Here is a 19,765-nt window from a genome sequence, read left to right on the forward strand (position 1 = left end):
AGGTTCCCAGGCTAGGGGTCAAATTGGAGCTGTAGCCGCCAGCCTACACCACAGCAACAGCAATGCAGGATCTGAGCTGCATCTGCAACCTACACCACAGCTCACGGCAACGCTGGATCCTCAAGCCACTGAGCAAGGCCAGGGATAGAACCTACAACCTCATGGTTCCTAGTCAGATTTGTTAACCACTGGGCCACAACGGGGACTCCTATCACACTTTTCAAATTATGTCCATACAGTAAACTCCTGAAAAGTTTGCAGAAGTTACTTTTCAAGAAAGAACACTATTTCTGTGTTTCTCTCCTCTGTTTTCAAAATAATGCCACTAATAACATGAGATCAGTTTGTCTGTGTTTGCTGAAAAGACAAAGAGTTTAAGAAACTCGAAGACAGAAGACATCACGAAGTGGCCAAACCTCATCTCGCAACAAGGAAAGCAGAGCCTTGGGGGCAGTTGAGAGACATGCTCGCTGCCACCCAGCTGGTGTCAGCACCCAAATGAAGGCCCTGTTCGTCTAAGTGGGTGCCTGCGACAGCTCTTGGGGAAACCTGTCTCCCCTGGGATCTGCCTCTGGCCTAGAGTCGCTGAAAAGCCTGTTCTCATAAGGAAACAACCTGTTACTCAGGTGCTTTACCACGCGCACAGGGCGGTGGGTACACAAACCCACTTAGGGCCCGAGGACCTGCTTCGACTCAGGAGCCAGCTTATTCCTCAGGTTGTTCTTAAAGCTCGCCTTTAGAAATACTTTTCCCTCTTTTTTCTTTTTATAAATTTCTTAAATTATTAAAGTACAGCTGATTTACAATGTTGGGCCAATTTCTGCTCTAGAGCAATTTCTGCTGTGCACTGCTACACACCCATTTATTTTTTTTTTTATGCACTATCTTCCATCATGGTCTATCCCAGGAGATCGGCTGCAGTTCCCTGTGCTGTACAGGATTGTGGATCTGTCCCCCGACCCCTTTCAGCTGCACATGTGGCATTCGGACATTTTCAGAGATCGAATCCAAGCTGCGCCTGAGACCTAGGCCATACCTGTGGCAACACTGGATCTTTAACCCACTGAGCTGGGCCAGGGAACCAACGGGCAACACCGCAGAGACAAGCCACATCGTTAACCCCCTGAGCCACAGCGGGAACCCCATTGTCCATCCACTCTAAATGTAACAGCTGGCATCTACTAACCCCAAACTCCTAGTCCAACCCACTCCCATCCTCCCCCCAACCCCCAACCGCAACCCCCCGCCCTGGCAACTACAAGTCTGTTCTCCAAGTCCCAAGTGCATAGGTCTGTTTCTGTTTTGTAGACAGGTTCATCCGCGCCAGAATTTAGATTCTACACATAAGTGGTATCACACGGTATTTGTCCTCTTTCTGACTGACTTTGCTTAGTACGAGAGTCTCTCGTTGCATCTTCTCAGTCTTTCCATCTCAAGTTCCAGCTCCTACTGCAATCCTGCCCTCCTCCAACTTTGACCTTCTTTTGAACGTACTGCAATGAAAGGTCTTACTACTCCCTGCTGTCTATTCTGTGATTGCATTTCTCCCACACGAGACCCGGAAGCCTTCTAACTGGCAAAGCCTGTGCTTTCTCTGACGCTTCTACTCTAGGCGCAGCACAGTCCTGATCGCAACACCAAGGGAGTAACAGTTCTCCAATTTCTCCTGGCTTGCAGTCACAAGTTTTGTGAATAATCTATTATTTTTTCTTGTATATGAAACTGCATGACTCTGAGCAACTGATTCAAGGCCAATACCCTAAGTATTGTATCCGTATGGAAGAGTAGCTTTAGTAATGTGTTCCTTAAGTAACGTTACAGTTGAACACTCCAAGGTTCGGGCTGACAAGTCCAAGGCAGGTACAAGAAGGGGTCAGAGTATTACCCGCTACGTGGGTCTAGTACTCCGTGTCAAATTAGGATCACGCTCTGTCTGCCACCATCCCAGCAAATGGACTATGAGCAATCGCAGAGCAAACAGGAATTCTGCCCCATAAAAACTAACCAAGAAGAAAGCAGGACAAACAGGTATCACTTCCGTGGAAACAAATTCAGACACTGCCCAGAGGGACGAGTTGCATCCCTCACCTGCTGAGCCCTGGCATAAATGGACATTTTTAGTAACATGGAACCAGAAAAAAGAACCTTCGCATGGATCGGCGTTCCAGCTCCATCCACTGATGATGGAGGGGAAAGAGGGTGAACCCCAAATCCTCTGCCGTTCTTCCCATTTTCTTTTCCAGGTCCTCTCTGGCCTCCACCTCTCCTTGTGACTGTGGGACTCAAAGCAGACTGCGTGGCTGAGCTGGATGTGTACGAGCAGAAGTTCCATAGGCCAAAAAGAGGTTAGAAAATACCCATAGGATTCTATGTCTCATACAAGCAGGTCTCAGAGGTATTGTGGTTCCAGACCATCGCAATAAAGCGAGTAACCTGGTAACGTGGGTCACGTGAACGTTGTGATGCCCCAGGGCGTAGAAAAGTTACGTTCAGACCACCCTGGATTCTATTAAGGGTGTGGCAGCTTTGTGTCTAAAACAATCTACAGTGTCGTTAAAGAATCCTTTATTAAGAAAAAAATGCTCACCCTCATCTCAGCCTTCAGTGAGTCATCATCTTTTTGCTGGTGGAGTGTTTAAATGTTTCAAGAATTACCAAATGTGACAAAGAGCTGAGAAGTGAGCAAATGCTGCTGGAAAATGGGGCCAACTAGCTGGATGTGGGGTTTCCACAAACCTTCAATTTGTAAAAAATGCGACTCCTGCAAAGGCCATGAAATACGGCGTGTCTGTGGTATATTATGTTATGTTACGGTATCATAGTATCACTAGGATTTGCTGTGTGATAACACTCTAGCTCTGAAGCTAGCTTGTCGCAAATGCAATGGTGTGTGCTTTAATGTGTGCTCTTCTGATCCACAGCCACACTGGGGAACGGGTGGGAACCACAAGTTCCTGATCACATGTAATTCTTTTTTTTTTTTGTCTTTGTAGGGCCACACCCATGACATATGGAGGTTCCCAGGTTGGGGGTTAAATCAGAGCTACAGCTGTCAGCCTTCACCAAAGTCACATCAACAAGGGATCTGAGCCGTGTCTGCAACCTACACCCGCAGCTCTCAGCAATGTCGGATCCTTAATACGCTGAGCTAGGCCGGGGATCAAACCCGCAACCTCATGGATACACTAGTCAGGTTCATTACTGCTGAGCCACAATGGGAACTCCCTGATCACATGTAATTCTGATGACACAATATTCAATGTGTCAGGTTCAGTAAGACAAAAAGTTTCTAATGACACAAGTAAAATAAGCAACATCCTTAAAACTAAAAATGGAGGCAAAAATTTGTTATTTCTCCATAGGTTTAGCTATTTTGCCCCAAGCAGTGTAAATTTTATCAGAAAATCTTGAATTAAAAAACTGAAAACTGGAGCGTTCCTGTCGTGGCTCAAGGGAAACAAATCTAACATCCACGAGGACGCAGGTTCGATCCCTGGCCTCACTCAGTGGGTTAAGGATCCAGTGTTGCCGTGAGCCATGGTGTAGGTTGCAGACACGGCTCAGATCTGGTGCTGCTGTGGCCAGGGATCAAACCTGCATCCTGGTGCTCCAGAGAAGATACCCAAACCATTGCACCACAGCAGGAACTCCCTATAACGTCTGCTGCTGTGTGTTCAAGCAACTGGGTAGAAATCAGGCCACAGTCACTTGAAATCTCTCATTATCGAGAAATCCTTTGGTACCATGCTAAGCAGAGGACAGCATTCCCATCAAGAAGTGTCTGACCCAGAGTTCCTGTTGTGGCTTAGATGATTATGAACCTGACTAATACCCAGGATGTGTGTTCAATCCTGGGCCTTGCTCAGTGGGTTAAGGATCCAGTGTTGCCCACAAGCTGCTGTGTAGGTTGCAGACATGGCTTGGATCCCGTGTTGCTGTGCTGTGGCGTAGGCCGGCAGCTGCAGCTCCAATTCGACCCCTAGCCTGGGAACCTCCATATGCCGCAGGTGTGGCCCTAAAAAGAAAAAATAATTTTTTTTAATTTAAAAAATAAGGGGACAAATAAAAGAAGAAGTGTCTGCCTCAGATGTGGGTTTGGGTTTGCTCAGCTCACTCAACAGCAATGAGACAGGGATGACAAGGTGACGTGGATGACGTATAGAGCAACGCCTGCCAAACACGAAGTGCCAGAGCCTGTGTGCAATGCTTTACACATCTCACTTAATTCCCACGTCGCTCTGCAGAGAAGGTTCTATTACTACCCCGTTTGAGATGGAGAAACAGAGACTTAGCAAGGCAACCTCCCCCATCACACAGATGGAACAGACATCTCGGCGCAGGCCTGGGGATCAGAGCATCGTTCGGCTTCTGCGCCGCTTCCCCAAGACCTGGCTCTGGGAGGAAGGGACCCTAGAATCAAAAACACCGCAGCAGCTTTAATGCTGCTCTGCTGCTGTTCATTGAGAACCAAGGGGACGACAAGAAGCTCTACTCTGCTTTGGACTAAAAGACAAGCGCCCCTTGGCCATTAAAAAAGGGAGAAAAGAGAGCTGCAAAGGCCAAGAAGCGCCCGGCGTGACGTCTCTGCAGGCATTCGGTGGCCGGCAGGATGCAAGCTCATCACTGTTGGTACCACGAGGGCGTCTGCCTATCGATCAGACCTTTCTGAAGCCCTCCCAGGCAGTAACAGGGCCCACAGCCACGAACAATGCTCCCTTGAAGATCCTGATCCTAAAATAATACCATGGTTGGACAAGGTAGTTGATTTCCCCAGCGAGGTATAATGTTTAAAAAAACAAAAAACAGCTTCATGAGGGACCATCTTGGCTTCGTCCATCAAAACCAACCTGGCACCCAATTACTGGAGTTAACATTAAATGTATCCATCAGCTAGCGAGCACAGCTCCTGTTTCAGGTGGGGAGAGAGAATGTGTCATTTTATTCGAGAGTGGCCAAAAGGTCAAAAATTGTTCTTTGCTTTGAGACTGCTAACATTTTTTCTTATTCTGACGCCACACCAATGTAGATTATGAAAAGGAAAGCTTTCTCAACACTAGGGCTATAACAAATATATATTTTTAAAATTTCTTTCTTTTGATTTTTAGGCCCACAGATCTGTCAAATGATTACCTGAACTTTCACGATGCAGCAGATGGTAAAACTGCAGCTATTTAACCCGCCGTTCAATCATCCAGCCCGTGCCACAGGGGCCGACTGATTAGCCACTCTGCAAAACAGGAGCAAATGCTTCCTGGTGTATCAGCAACGGTGATGAAGTAGTCCAGAGTAATTTTTCAAAGCTTTCAATTATTTAATAAGTCCATCATTTGCAATTTCTATCACCACTGTCATTGTGCTAACTTTCATAGACGTGTACATATAACAGTGGTACCAGCAAAATTCCAGTATAAATAAGGGGCCATCAGCATCTTCACTGTAATTCTCAGTGAATTACAAATCATACAAATAAACCTATACTTTTTAAACTAAGAGATGTAAATACTTCAGCAATTTTAAACACAAAGCAAACTAACAATGTTCTGAAAGTTTTGTTTTTTTTTTCTTGCCTGCTGTTAGTACATGAAATTTGCAATATTTCTCACACTTTTTTTTTTTTTGGTAGCAGGACTTTTTATTCCCAAACAAAATTCTACACAATATTTTAATATATGAAATAGATAAAAGCAGAAATGAGGACACTAGCTAGCACCTCTGCAGAGCCCTAGAACTTTCTCTAACACAGCATGAAAACTAATGGTCTTGGCCAGTTTCCAGATAGAGACTAAAATTCTCAAATGAAAATTTTTTTTGTTGTTGTTTTTTTTGTTTTTGCTTTTTTAGGTCTGCACCCGCAGCATATGGAAGATCCCAGGCTATGGGTCAAATAGGAACTGCAGCTGCCGGTCTACACCACAGCAACATGGGATCCAAGCTGTGTCTGCAACCTACACCACAGCTCATGGCAGCACTGGATCCTTAACCCACTGAGAGAGGTCAGGGATCCAACCTGAGTTTTCATGGATACTAATCAGGTTGTTACCACTGAGCCACAATGGGAACATCCTCAAATGAAAAATCTTAAGGTCTTTCCAAAATTAAAACAAGGCAAGGCAAGAGCTCTAATATGATTACAAATACGATTAGAGATGACCCAAGGAAGAAACTTTTTATGAACACATGAAGTTCCCGTCGTGGCACAGTGGAAGCAAACTCAACTAGAACCATAGGTCGCAGGTTCAATCCCTGGCCTCGCTCAGCTGGTTAAGGATCCGGCATTGCCATGAGCTATGATGAAGTCGCAGACTTGGCTCAGATCTGATGTTGCTGTAGCTGTGGTGTCCGCCAGAAGTTGTAGCTCAGATTGGACCCCTAACCTGGGAACTTCCACAGGTGAGGGCCTAAAAAAGCCAAAAAGCCCCCAAACAAACAAAAAAAAAAACAACTTTACAAACACAATTCCACAACCTCTGACTTCAATCTCAATTTTTAAAATTATTTTTCTTCCACGCTTCAAGGAAATTAACGGTAATTTAGTAGCTCTTACAATTACATTCCAAGGATCACATCAAGGAGGATTAATTCTTTTATTTATTTTTGAATTGTATATATAGGATGACCCCATTTTCACAGCATCTTCTGGGTGATTCATCCAACCACTCAACCAAACACACGGCCCAACGTAATAGAGAGCAGAGGAAGGCGCGCTCACAGTCTCTGTCTGGAATACAACCTGGGGCAGGTTCTGGGAAGCACCACTCCAAACTTGCTACAGAACTTTGAAATAGGTGTACCTTTTACCTTACCGATTCCACTTTTAGGAATTTATTCTAAAGGGAAAATAAAAATGGCTAACATTGGAGTTCCCATTGCGGCTCAGTGATTAATGAACCCGACTAGTATCTATGAGGACACGGGTTCGATCCCTGGCCTTGTTCAGTGGGTTAAGGATCCAGCGTTGCCATGAGCTGTGGGTGTAGACCGCAGACATGGCTCGGATCTGGAGTTGCTGTGGCTGTGGTGTAGGCCAGTGGCTATAGCTCCAATCGGACCCCTAGCCTGGGAATCTTCATATGCTGCAGGCGTGGCCCTAAAAAAAAAAAGAAAGAAAGAAAAGAAAAGATAGAATGGCTAACATTTACTGAGCACTTACTAGGTTCCAGGTACTACTCTAAGCACATCTCATTTCATCCTCTTAATAACGAGGTACGATTTTAACGCCATCACTAATAACCCCATTGGTCCCCTTGTGGGAATGAGGTAACTGAACTGAGAGGAGTCTGGTAACCTGAGCAAGGCCTGACAGTCACTGAGTGGCAGAATTATGACAGAAATTCAGGCAGCTTGCCTCCCAGGCATGATACTATGCGCACGGAGATGTACAGATAATTACAGCATTGCTTGCGGTAGAGACAAGAACTGACTAAAGCAATGTCCCTCAACAGGGATGTGGTTAAATAAATCGCATTAAATGCATACAATGAAAGAGTATACCTTTAAAAGAACGAGATGCAGATACAGAAAAACCTCCAAATTACAGTGAACGGAAAGGCCAAAGGTAGAAGAGTACAGAAAAGTGAAGCCTGTAGGGACTTGCGGATAAAAGTGAGAATTAAACACGTGAATTTCACTTTCACTTCCCCCTGCACGCTCAACCCCACTGCAAACCGCAGTACAAGAGTCTGCTGCAAGTACGGGCAGAAAGAACGGGAGGAGAAAAGCCACTACATTTTGAGAGCTAGAAAGCAGATGGACAGGTAGTAGCTGATTTTACAGTGCCTAGCAAACGAATTCCCACTAAAGTGATGGCAGGAAAGCTGAGAGGCGATCCCAGGTGCACCGCAAAGCTGCAAAAAGGCTGTTAGGAATGGGTGCCTGTGCCTCTGGAAGTGAGGGTGAAGATGAGGCTAAAGCGGAGAGGCTTGGGAGTTCCTACTGCAGCACAGCAGCTTAAGGGGCCAGTGTTGCCACAGCTGGGGCTTAGGTCGCAGCTGCAGCTTGGATTCAACCCCTGGCCTGGGAACTTCCATGTGTCATGAGTGAGCAAAAAAAAAAAAAAAAAAAAGTCAGCAGGCTTGGTTGAAAGTGTGTTGAGGCAGCAGTTGGGTCCCCAAATCCCTTCCGTCCCACCCCACAACCAGCCACCATCCCTTCCTCCCTGGCAGAGGACCAGAGCCCCGTCACCAAGCCAGAACCAACTTGCAGAGCTGCCCTGCCGAAGGCCAGGAGTCCAGACTTGAGCCAGAATTAACAACTATAAACAGGAGCAAGGGAAAGTGGTGGCTGGTTATGTGGAGAGACTAAGAATGGGTTGTTCTTAAACATTTAGGCATAAATAATGCCATTGGGACTGAGCCTGGGAGCTCCCGCTGTGGCACAATGGGATCAGTGGCATCTTCGGAGCTCTGGGGTGCGGGTTTGATCCCTGGCCTGGCACAGTGGGTTAAGGATGCGGTGTTGCTCCAGCTGGGCTTGAGTCTCAACTACGGCTTGGATCTGATCCCTGGGCTGGGGGCTCCAGATGGTGCAGGGCGATCAAAAATGAAAAAGAAAAAAAAAAAAAAAGACTGAGCCTGGACTACTGGTGGGTCTGTGGCCAAAGACCCAAGAACAGCTTATGCTCACCTTGGTTTGCTGGCAAATGATCCTCAAACCTCACTTTTCACATGAGCAAATCACTCCACCGGAAACTCCTAAAACCAAACTAATGGCCCTAAAGATCAAAAGGGTTCCCTCCCCTTCGCTTTTTTGATTAAGTAAGTTCATTTTGTCTTGTCTTTTTTTTTCAGGGCTGCACCTGCGGCATATGGAGGTCCCCAGGCTAGGGGTCAAATGTGACTTGTAGCCGCCAGCCTACACCACAGCCACAACAACACCAGATGCTTAACGCACTGAGTGAGGCCAGGGATCAAACCTGCATCCTCATGGATACTAGCCAGATTCGTTTCCGCTGAGCCACAATGGGAACTCTCCCCCACCTCCCCCCCAAGATCAACCTCTGAGGCCCCCAAAAGAGGCCAAGAAATTACAGTGAACAAAAAGGGACAAAGGCAGAAGAAAGGCGGGGAGAGTTACACTAAAAGCCATGGGCCAGCCCAGACTTCCGAAGTCCAGCACTACCGACGTGTCAGGCGTGCAATCCTGCGCTGTGCAGGGCTGGCTGTGCATTGCAGACGCTTTGTGGCCTCCCTCCACAGCCTTGACCCACTGGGATCACTTTCCCCCAAGTCGTGACACGCAAAATGTCTCCAGACACTGCCAAGGGTCCCCCAAGGGACGAATCGCCTGTGTCTGAGAAGCACCAGGCAGACCCAGCTTGTACTACCGTGGAGGAAGGTCACTGGCGAAACGAGCATTTCTAATAGTCAAAGGTCCCAAGTCCGGATGAGAGCCTCCCTCCGGCAGGAGGAGGACCTGGGCTGGATCCTTGGCGTACCCTGGGGCTTTCCTCCCTCTGGCCAAACCAGTGGCACCGCAGTCTCAGGACACGAAAGTAAGGCCACGTGTGTGCCGGCATCGGCCCAGATTCTAACTGCTCTCAGAGTCTAGTCGGTCATGCTGTACCCTATGGCTCAGCCCGTAAACAAACGTTCCTCGGGGGCCGCCCTCTAACCAGCACACACGTTCATTCTCTGTTAATCTGCTCCATCACAGCTGCTTCCGTAAACTTCGTGACTTACTTCCTGCAAAACAGATGGAACACATTCCTCAAGCGTCTTTGGAAGGGCAATTTTCTACACTGCTCACCTGCAGTGAGGACCTTAACCCAGGACCTTCTGTGCTTCCTGTTCTAGAAACCGCTGCCAAGCAAATCCTTGACTCTATCCTCCCACCCTCTGGTCCTTGATAAACCGATGATGAAAAGCTCATGAAATCTGCTTTGCCAGTTCTATCAAGCTTCTCACACTGCCTCGATGTCCATTACAGCAGGAAGCTGAGCAAAATACCACTTCTTTCCCAAAGCAAAAAAAGTATAATCCCACCAAGAAGCCCTTGCAACGCTGTAAAAAATACTCCTCACTGGCGTTCCCTTGTGGGGCAGTGGGTTAAGGACCTGCTGTAAGCCACAGGTGTGCTCCTGCCCCCAACACACTTACTATTTGTTACAAGATGACTAACTGGTACCTGCTGTACGACGTCTTTTCCCATTTCCCCCAGCCAGGTTACTACCTGTCACGAGGGCAGCTGAAGAGTCAGTAGAGAGGGGAGTTCCCACCATGGCTCAGTGGTTAACGAAGCCGACTAGGAACCATGAGGTTGCGGGTTCAATCCCTGGCCTTGCTCAGTGAGTTAAGGATCTGGTGTTGCCGTGAGCTGTGGTGTAGGTCGCAGACGTGGCTTGGATCCCACGTTGCTGTGGCCCTGGTGTAGGCCAGCAGCTACAGCTCCGATTCGACCCCTAGCCTGGGAACCTCCATATGCCGCGGGAGCGGCCCAAGAAATTGCAAAAAGACCAAAAAAAAAAAGGGTCAGTAGAGAAGAAGACCTTGATTCTGCCTTTGCTTTACTCTGAAAGCCCCTCTGCCTGCCTTTGGATCCTCTCATGCTGTTGACTCATGGGCAGGAAGAATGTTGTGCCTGACCTGGGCGTTGTTACATGGACTCAGCTGCACCCCCTCCAAAATCCATGTGATGAAGCCCTAACCCGCGATGTGACCCGATGTGGGGGTGGGGCGTGTAAGGAGGCCGTGAGGGTTAAAGGAGGCCACGGGGCACTGCCCTCATCATCCCAGAGCTTCCTGCCCTTTAAGCACAGCGGGAAGGCCAGGTGATGACAGCAGGGCGGCAGCCACCGCAGGCCAGGCGAGGAGTCCCCGGGGAAACCACTGTGACGGCCTCTGAGCTTGGGCTCCAGCGACCGGGACTGTGAGAAAAGACCTGCGTGTTGTTCCGGCCCCCAGGTGGGGGTGTTCCACAGCCACAGCAGCTGGCAGGGGACACAGAGGTCAACTCTCTCCAGGAGAAAGACACCTGTCCTTCTCTGCGACAGAAGCCACCCTGAAAGTGCCAGGGCCCAGCAGCGCCACACACGCACGTGTTCCTGGACGTGGCTGGTGGCTGCAGCCGACAACAGCAACTGGAACATGCTTTCTTTGCGAGGCCCTTGCTGCAGCTGACAACCCAGAACAGAGGCCAAAGAGGCCCTCTCGCCCTTAGAGACGCCTCGTCCACACCCTGGGACCATAGCTCTGACGACAGGCACCCTTGACCCTCTTCTGTCCTAAAAATCTGAGCCTCCTCTCAAAGCGCTGAGAGCCGAAAAGCCCCAGGCGGTCATTAGAGTTTTTGCTGGACTCAGAAGCCACCAGTCAGCCTGCAGGTCAGCGTCGGAGGCAGGAGCTGCTGCTCTTCACTCTTTATTTTTATTTTTTTTTGTCTTTTTTAGTGCGGCATATGGAGGTTCCCAGGCTAGGAGTCAAATCGGAGCTGTAGCCTCCAGTCTACACCACAGACACAGCAACACGGGATCCGAGCTGCATCTACAACCTACACCACAGCTCACAGCAACGCCGGAGCCTTAACCCACTGAGTGAGGACAGGGATCGAACCTGCATCCTCATGGTTCCTAGTCAGGTTCATTACCCACTGAGCCACGACGGGAACTGCAGCCCCCCAACAACCAGCACACATGGATCTCTAATGCCAGACTAGCCAGGAATGAAAGCTCATTCACCCCTGCTGGTCACAGTAGCCACCGCCCAATGGCAATCAGTGGAGACGCCTGTCTCTGTTCTGACAGTAACAGCACTGGACACAACCACAAACTGACTTCTCAACATCCCACTTCTTCCTGTCCTGCTCTGTCTGATGTCGACGAGACCTGCCAGGGAGACCTGCAGGGAAGGCCGAGTGTGCGTCTGCTGTCTGTCCGTAACTAGAGACGGGAAGTTCCCTCTCCATCCCGACCAGATGGCCTCACCTGTGACCTTGACTAGAGCGCGCACTTTTGGGTTTCGCGCATCTGCCAAGATTGGCCCTGACCCCGCTCCACCTCCGGAGCCGGCTACGCCTTCAGTTGCTCATAATCACTGACAGTGAAGATACCACCCAAGTCTCTTGGCGCAGCCAAGTGCAGTTTCTAACAGTCCTGCTATAAAATGTTTTTCACAGCAAAACTTCCTAACGATGCCACACCCAGAGAGTTGTGAGGGATGCTGCGGTGCACGGCAGAGGTCACAGCCTCTCCCCCTGGTCACAGTGCCATATTCGCTCTCACCCACCAAGTGGACCCCCCTGGCAAAGATGTCGTCTTGTTTTGAGGACAGGATCCAAATGCAAAGACGCTCTCAAACACAGCAGGATGCCTTTAATACGGGAATAACTTCTAAACATCACTGTCCCGGCCGCTCTGTCATCCAAGCGCTTTCTCCCTCACCATGTGCACGAGGCCATGACAGGGTAAAGGGTTTAAACAGTTAGGAAGGACTGGTAGACCCCAAAGGGCGGTCAACGAGGTCTAACAGGACTATTCCACTCGCTGCATCCGACAAGCCCAAGGTTTGAGCAAATCCATCATGACAAAAATCACAACAAGCTACTTTATTCTGAGGGCCACTGATTAATATTCAGGTTTTGTCCAAATGAAGAAATGCTGCAATTGTAACTTATGTGTTTTCAGAACAAGGAGGAACCCATTTTAGCTTCTAGCGGAAAGAGCCAGGCTAGGTCTTCCCTGGATTTAGCGTATTCTTGCCAATAAAGAGAAGCCGAAACACTTTAGGGTCAGATGGAAAGACGTCTGTCAACACCCACACATCCCGCCTCGGCTGTCGTGGTCCAGGTCACCCAGAATCGCAGGGAGAGTGAACAGCAACGTGAAAGGCCGCAGAAGACACCAACCCGTGACCTTTACCGACATGAGAGGCAACCTATTCCAGAGCAGCCAAGGTGAGCTTTCAAAGCCAGGAATCAGAGTGTGGTTTCTGATCACACGGACAGTAAGCTTCAACCTCACGAAGCCGTCAGCGGGCCTGCCTGCCTCTCCGACCCCAGCGTGCGCAGCAGTGATGTTCTCCTGAGCTGGGTTATACGCAAGGCGCCGTGAGCTTAGGGAAGGTACGCTGTTCAACGAGCCAAAAAGCAGGTCAATGACACACATCAGTAAACTACCCCCCTTAATATTATCTAGGAACCGTAGTGGGTATTTGGAAGGAAAACTAGCCTCACACACAAATCCCCAACTGCATCATTCACGAGTAAAAATCCATTCCAGAAAGAACCAACCAGTACCAGCGGGCTCTTTAAGCGGAGGGCCTCTGGACCCAGACCTCTAAGTACCCTAAGTTGGCCCCACCATTTTATATATTTAATCATCACTGTCCCTCCGGACCTCCTCTGAGATGGCAAATGCACGGGTCCACTTTAAGGGGCAATGTCTGTGAGGCTGATTTCAGAAGACCTCAAACTTACCTGGGAGTGTTTTGTATCACGCTAGTGACTTAACTCTATGATTCTAGAAAACTAAACATACCTGTAAGGAGCTGCCAGCTACGCTTTCCCTATCTGAGAAGCTCTTGGTGCACGTGCCCCCCCTCCCCCGCCCCGAGAGACTTGCCCACACAGAGGCAGAGGGTCTCCAGCCTCTTTAACACTCGCCCCCTGCCCCCTATTCTCGCCACAGCTGGCTGATGTCCTGTGAAGTGACCTGGTGTCATCCACATCCCCCTCCCAAACAGCCTACACCAGAGGGGGAAGCAAGAGACGCGGTACCATCCTCGCGATGAGCTCTGAGGGTGACCCCAGGGGGGCAACGAAGCTAAGACCATCACGAACAAAAGACGGAAGTAAAAGCCACGAAAGAGTCTGAATCAGAGTAAGCAGAAGCCAGTCTGAGTAAAGCGAGACAGGGTACAGCCGGGCCTCCGTGTCGACACAGGAGCAGAGCAGAGAGGAGGAGATAAGCCAGCTCCTTGAGCTGCCCCCAGGCCCCCTTGAGGTCCTCCCAGATGGCCAGTCCCCCGCCTCCCCAGCTTGCCTAGAGCGCTCCAGCCCATTACACGTCTGCCGCTCACCACGCGATGCTCTTTCATTTCTCCCCCGATCTACCCTTTCGTCTTCCCCAACTCAGTAAATGACACAGCATCCAGCCAGGAGCTCAAGCCAAACACCTGGGAGGTTTTTAAAAGGACTTTTTACTATGGATAATTTCAAAGACTGACAAAAATACAGAGAATGGTACTGGTTACTCAGCTTTAGGGAGTGTCAACATCTTCTAATGTTTGATCTGCTCCACACCACGCCCCAGACCAAAAAAGTTCATCCGAGATTCTCCCCCCCCCAGCCTTCACAACCAATTCACAGCAACGTCTTCTCATTATCTGTCAAAGGTCTCCTGAATCCACGGATGTCTCAACACCTGCTTAACGCAAGCCACGTAATTGCTCCACCAAACCACAGGAACAGCCTCCCTGCTCGCTTCCACTTTGCTCCCTACTCTAATCTGCGCTGGACAGCAGCCGAGAAGAACTGTAACGGTGAGAAATCTGCTCAGTGCGGTTTTCCATTGCAGTTAGAGTAAGCTGCAATTCGCAAAGCCATTCATCTGGCCTGCTGGTTTCTCTAACCGCCTCTTGTAGCAGGTTCAGAGCTGCCAAACACACACTGGCCTTCTGTACGTTCCTTCAAACCCCAGCCCGTCCCGCCGCAGGGCCGGCCGCATGAGCTGTCCCCTGGCCTGCGACCCTCTTCACCAGACCTGCTCCTCGTTGACTCCTTGTTGTTTCTGGACCTCAGCTGAAAGGTCATATCCTCCAAAAAGCCTCCCCAGACACCCAATCTACACAAGTCCCACGATCACAGATACCACACCACCATTCGAATTCTCTGTGTACCTATGACACCATTTGATACTTTTCACCTATCTTTAAAAAAAATTTTTTTTTGGAGTTGCAGCTATGGCACAGTGGGTAAGGATCTGGCGTTGTCTCCGTAGAGGCTTGGGTCGGATCCCTGGCCCGGCGTGGTACAGGTCGCAGCTGCAGCTCGGTTTCAATTCCTCAGCCCAGGAATATCCATATGCTGCAGGTGCAGCCAAAAAAAAAATTTTTTTTTTATCCCTCCCCATTAGAGTGTAAGCTGCTGAGCACAGGGATGGTAAGACCTAGCCGGTACACATGTTCACTCTTCTTTCTTAATAAAAAATCCCGCTTTTGTTCAGGTCTCAACTCCTCCCTGTGCAGCCATGGATCTCAGAAGAAGCTGACCCTTTATCCTCCAACTCCAGGAAATGATACGACTGACTGATAAAAAGTCTCATTATCACCTGCTAGTGGCGAGTGCAGAAATGAGTGTCTGGCTCAATTCAAGACAAGAAGATAAGAGGCACGGAAAAGAGTTGAGAAAAGCCCTGGCCTTTTTCTACCTTTGGTCAAGAATGAAGAAACATCTCGCCCCACCACACCTGCAAGAGGAGCAAGTTTAGGATGACATCAGCACTGTACATGCAAAGCAGACACAAGGAAAGAACTTGAGTCCTTGATGACATAGTGGAATTGCCTCATCAGCCTCCCTGGGAGTGCATATACTAACCCTGGCTCCTTTATGTGAGCTAATGGATGTCCCTGTTACTTAAGCCAGTTGAGGTTAGATCTTCTATTACTCACAGGTAAGCACGCACTACCACATATGGGGACTTGGTCTCCCTTGCCCATGCTATCTTCCCAGCACCTAGACCACGGTGGGCACTTAACACATAAATGCTGAGTGAATGAGTGCGGGAGTCTAAAAGAATAATTTACAAGGAAAAGAACCCTTCCTTAGTTAGCCCACTTAACTATGAAGTCATCAAATCCTTAAGAACAGGCATCTACTTAAGTACACTTAAGTCAGCACAGGTTTGTTCTTGACAAACATTTTAAAATGTTAACCCAACACTGAAATGTCACCACCATCACAAAAGGAAAACACCACTGGTTTTTTTTTTTTTTTTTGAAAGCATGCATGCGTTGACAAAGACTTACAGGTTCTTGGGGTTCTGTTTCTTCCCACGTTCCCCAACCATCGTCTTCCCAGTTTGATTTACCTATTGTGAAAAAGATGAAAAGTGCTTACATGAAACACAGAGCTTAAAATATTTTGAAAACACTTCCCCTAAACATAATAAAACCAACCTCTAATAGATAATATTGTATAAATATAATGCTCACATTAAGAAGGAAAACAATGGTAAACTATACCACATCACCATTTTGCCATGTATGATAATAATAATCAGAAAACACGTGATCTGAATTGTCAAATCTCTGTAATAGTAGAACTGTGCAGGTTATTTGGATCTTAAGATATTGGACATCTAATTTGCAGCAACATGGATGGAACGAGAGATTCTCACACTAAGTGAAGTCAGAAAGAGAAAGACAAATACCATATGATATCACTTATATCTGGAATCTATTATACAGCACAGATGAACCTTCCACAGAAAAGAAACTCATGGACGTGGAGAACGGACTTGTGGTTGCCGAGGGGGAGGGGGAGGGAGCGGGATGGACTGGGAGCTTGGGGTTCATAGATGAAAACTATTGCCTTTGGAATGGATAAGCAATGAGATCCTGCTGTAGAGCACTGGGAACTATGTCTAGTCACTTATGATGGAGCATGATACAGCGAGAAAAAGAATATATACATGTATATCAGAAGGAATAAAACTATCATTTTTAAAGGAACTACTCTGAGACAAACATTTGATACCTGACATGTAGTACCTCAAATTAAATTAAAAAAAAAACAAATAAAAGCTGCTCCAAAATGTGAAAAGAGCAGGCAGTTGCCTAATTTTAAGTTTAGGCCCCAGAACCAGATTACCTAGGTTCGCATCCTGGACCCAGCGCTTCCCGGCTCTGACCTGCAGCAAGTTACTCCATCTCTGTAAGCTTCAGCGCCCTCACCATAAGGTCATGGGAACGACATACCTACAGCGAGTGGGGTGGTTGGGAGCGTGAGATCAGAGAGCCCCTGAAAGCCCTCTGTGCCTGACACACAGTAAGCTCTCAATGCCAGCCACCAGGATTTAGCCAAACACGATAAAACATAAATAAAATACAACTTAAACCACTCAGCTTCAAAATTCTGAGGGAAGGAGTTCCGCTGTGGTGCAATAGGATTGGTGGCATCTCGGGAGCGTGGGGTCACAGGTTCAGTCCCCAGCCCAGCACAGTGGGTTACGGAGCCGGTGTTGCTGCAGTTGGAGCTTGTGACTGCAGCTCGAATCTGATCCCTGGCCCAGGGACTCCATATGGCGACCAAAAATGAAAACAAAACAACAACAAAACAAAAACTCTGGGGGAAGAATCAACTTAGAAGACGGGCTGTCGTCTAGGATGGATGCTGACCACGGGAGGAAGCAAACAGGACTTCCACTTATCCACAGTGTTTTAAAAGTCGCTAACATCAACTATGGATCAGGTGATTTTAAAAAGTCACAGTCTGGTCCTTGGAATCACTGCCCAATTAGCTTTGTGGTAATATTCCCATCTTCGGCACTTAAACACCAAATGACTACTTTCTAATGTGCCAGGCACGCTGCTAGGCATGTATTAAGTCCTAAAACAGTACTAATCATTTGATTAACACTGCACAGCTTATAGAAGGGGTTCCGTGTACACATCAATTAAACCATTTACCAAGGGTTCCGTTAAATACCATGTGCCACACACTGTAGTAGGAACGGAGAAAATGCAAACATCCAAACTCTGTCTCCTTAAAGAACCTGTGATCTAGTGGAGAGGGACAAACATGTTGCCGAGACCAGCTCAGCAGGTTGGGGCTGAAGAACGGGTGCTGTGAAACTTAAGGAAAAAAGTTAACATAAAACAAGACACAGAGACATTTATCTCAAGTAAAGGTGGGAACCAGGGGACTCAAGGTCTCGGGGACCAAGAGCTCCGCCTCAAGAAACCGCCCTGCTTTTACTGTGCGCTTGAGGATGACGTCAAGTGAGGAGGGGGCTGTAGGTGCAGGATAGAGGTTTTTCTAAGTTATTTTAGAAGCCGCAGAGCTGGCTGCTGATTAAGCTTTTATTCTGACCTTTAGGCATTTAACGATCATTAGCATTTGAGGAAGCCTGGCGTCAGCTGTCTCTGCGCAGCATCTAGAGCACCACCCTTGTGCTTCTGCAGAGGACCTGCCCAGGTCTGCACCTTGGTTCTCCTGGCTAATGCATATTCTGCTAACGACCCCTCATAAACCCCTTGGGGCCATGAGCTTCCTCTTTCTCTTATTCTTGAGGACATATCATGCTGTGCAAACGGCCTGCCAATCTGCACAGGTCCTGTGTGCCCACACCAACGCATTCTGTCCTCAGTCAGCTGACCCTACGAATAACTTATGCCTTTAGGTCTTTGTGCTTAAGCTGAAGTCATTCACCAGCACCGTGACTGTTTTTCAAGCAGGAAGATGGAGTTTTCAGCAAAGAGGCTAAGAAAATATTGTAGAAACATGTCTCGCGACACATGTAACTGATTACTATGGGAACTCTGACGAAGCAGTGAGAGCTGAAAAAAATGCAGTGAGTCATCATCTTAAACTAAGTCTTTAAAAATTGGGTAGGAACTTTTTTATTCTTAGGGCTGCACCCACAACATACGGAAGCTCTTGGGCCAGGGGTCGAATAGGAGCTGCACTGCCAGGTGACACCACAGCCACATTCACGCCGGATCCAGGCCGCATCTGCAGCCTATGCCATAGCTCGCAGTGACGCCAGATCCTTAACCACTGAACAAGGCCGGGGATTGAAACTGTATCCTCATGGACTCTGTGTCGGGTTCTTAACCCGCTGAGCTGCAACGGGAACTCTGCTAGGAACTTTTCAAAGGCAAAGAGGTGAAAAGATGCCTTTCACAGACAGGGGTAATCACATAACAACAGCTACCATGTATTCAGTGTTTCTATAGGTGAAAGTGCTTTAGAGACATCAATCCACATCAGAAGGACAAGGATGGCGTATCATCCCCTTTTTACAGGGGGGGGAAAAAAAAGAAAAGATTACCTAGTTTACGTAACTTGACCAAGATCACAGAAGATTAAGGGGTGGAATGGGGGTTGAACTCAGGTCTGGGGGGGTTCCAAAGCCTGCGCTCGCAAGTATCTGGCTATGCTTTACTCCTACAGCTTATGAAGAAGGATAAGATCAGGAAACAGCGGGGTCAACCAATAAGACCCAAAACAAGTTATCTATTGTCTTAAAATGGAACTATTCCCTTGACATTAAGACTTGGACTTTTTTTCTGGAAACCTGGAAGACCACAGTTTGTTTTTGGCAATTCTAATTCTGTTAGGCAATCTGTTTATTCTGCTCATGTTTCCAGTGAACCAAAATCAGCTCTGTCTTATTGTGGGCTGATGGCACCTAGGCCCTCCCATTTACACAGAAAACGCACTGGCTCTCCTAAGAGAAAGCAAAGTACCTAGAGAAGCTTATCACTCTAAGCTTCCACGTTTCAATGTTAAAACTGTCCTAAAAATAAAGCATTTATCAAATGACCACACTTTCTGAGAGACCATGCAGAATCTAAAGCACTTCATCAAGGTCAGCTAATCACTCCACAAACAATAGCATCTTTTATGTGTGGGGCCGCGCGACAAGTGCTGGAGAGACAAAAGCAAGTAAGCTTTGAAAGGGCTTAGTTGGTGCACATGACTGCTGCTGAACACTGAACAGAAGACAACTCTGAAAAAAGAGTTCTGTCTCATCCATGTTGGTATAAAAAGTACCTGACTCAGTTCACAAATGACGCATAGGCGCAAACAGAAGACAGCAGCAATTCGGATT

The 19,765-nt window shown here is 47.9% G+C and overlaps 1 protein-coding gene across 6 annotated transcripts in view; it reads right to left on the reverse strand.

The window, feature by feature from the left end:
• Nucleotides 1-19,765, reverse strand: part of RAB3GAP2 (RAB3 GTPase activating non-catalytic protein subunit 2) — a 95,567-nt gene that overhangs the window by 59,915 nt on the left and 15,887 nt on the right. For 5 of the 6 annotated variants that reach the window (XR_002336186.2, XM_003130506.6, XM_084979145.1 and 2 more), the window contains one exon: nt 15,957-16,018. Coding sequence is in view for 1 of the 6 variants with exons in the window: in XM_003130506.6 (XP_003130554.3) it covers nt 15,957-16,018 (62 nt within the window). In the remaining 5 variants the exon portion in view is untranslated. Of the gene's footprint in view, nt 1-5,130; nt 5,228-15,956; nt 16,019-19,765 lie in introns of all 6 variants that reach the window. The other variant, XM_084979147.1, reaches the window with a different exon arrangement.

Source organism: Sus scrofa, chromosome 10 (genome assembly GCF_054392235.1).
Source record: "Sus scrofa isolate SSC_HxYL_T2T_F1_AM1 chromosome 10, Sscrofa_HxYL_maternal_Yorkshire_Landrace_v2.0, whole genome shotgun sequence".
In the NCBI taxonomy this organism is placed as follows: domain Eukaryota; kingdom Metazoa; phylum Chordata; class Mammalia; order Artiodactyla; family Suidae; genus Sus; species Sus scrofa.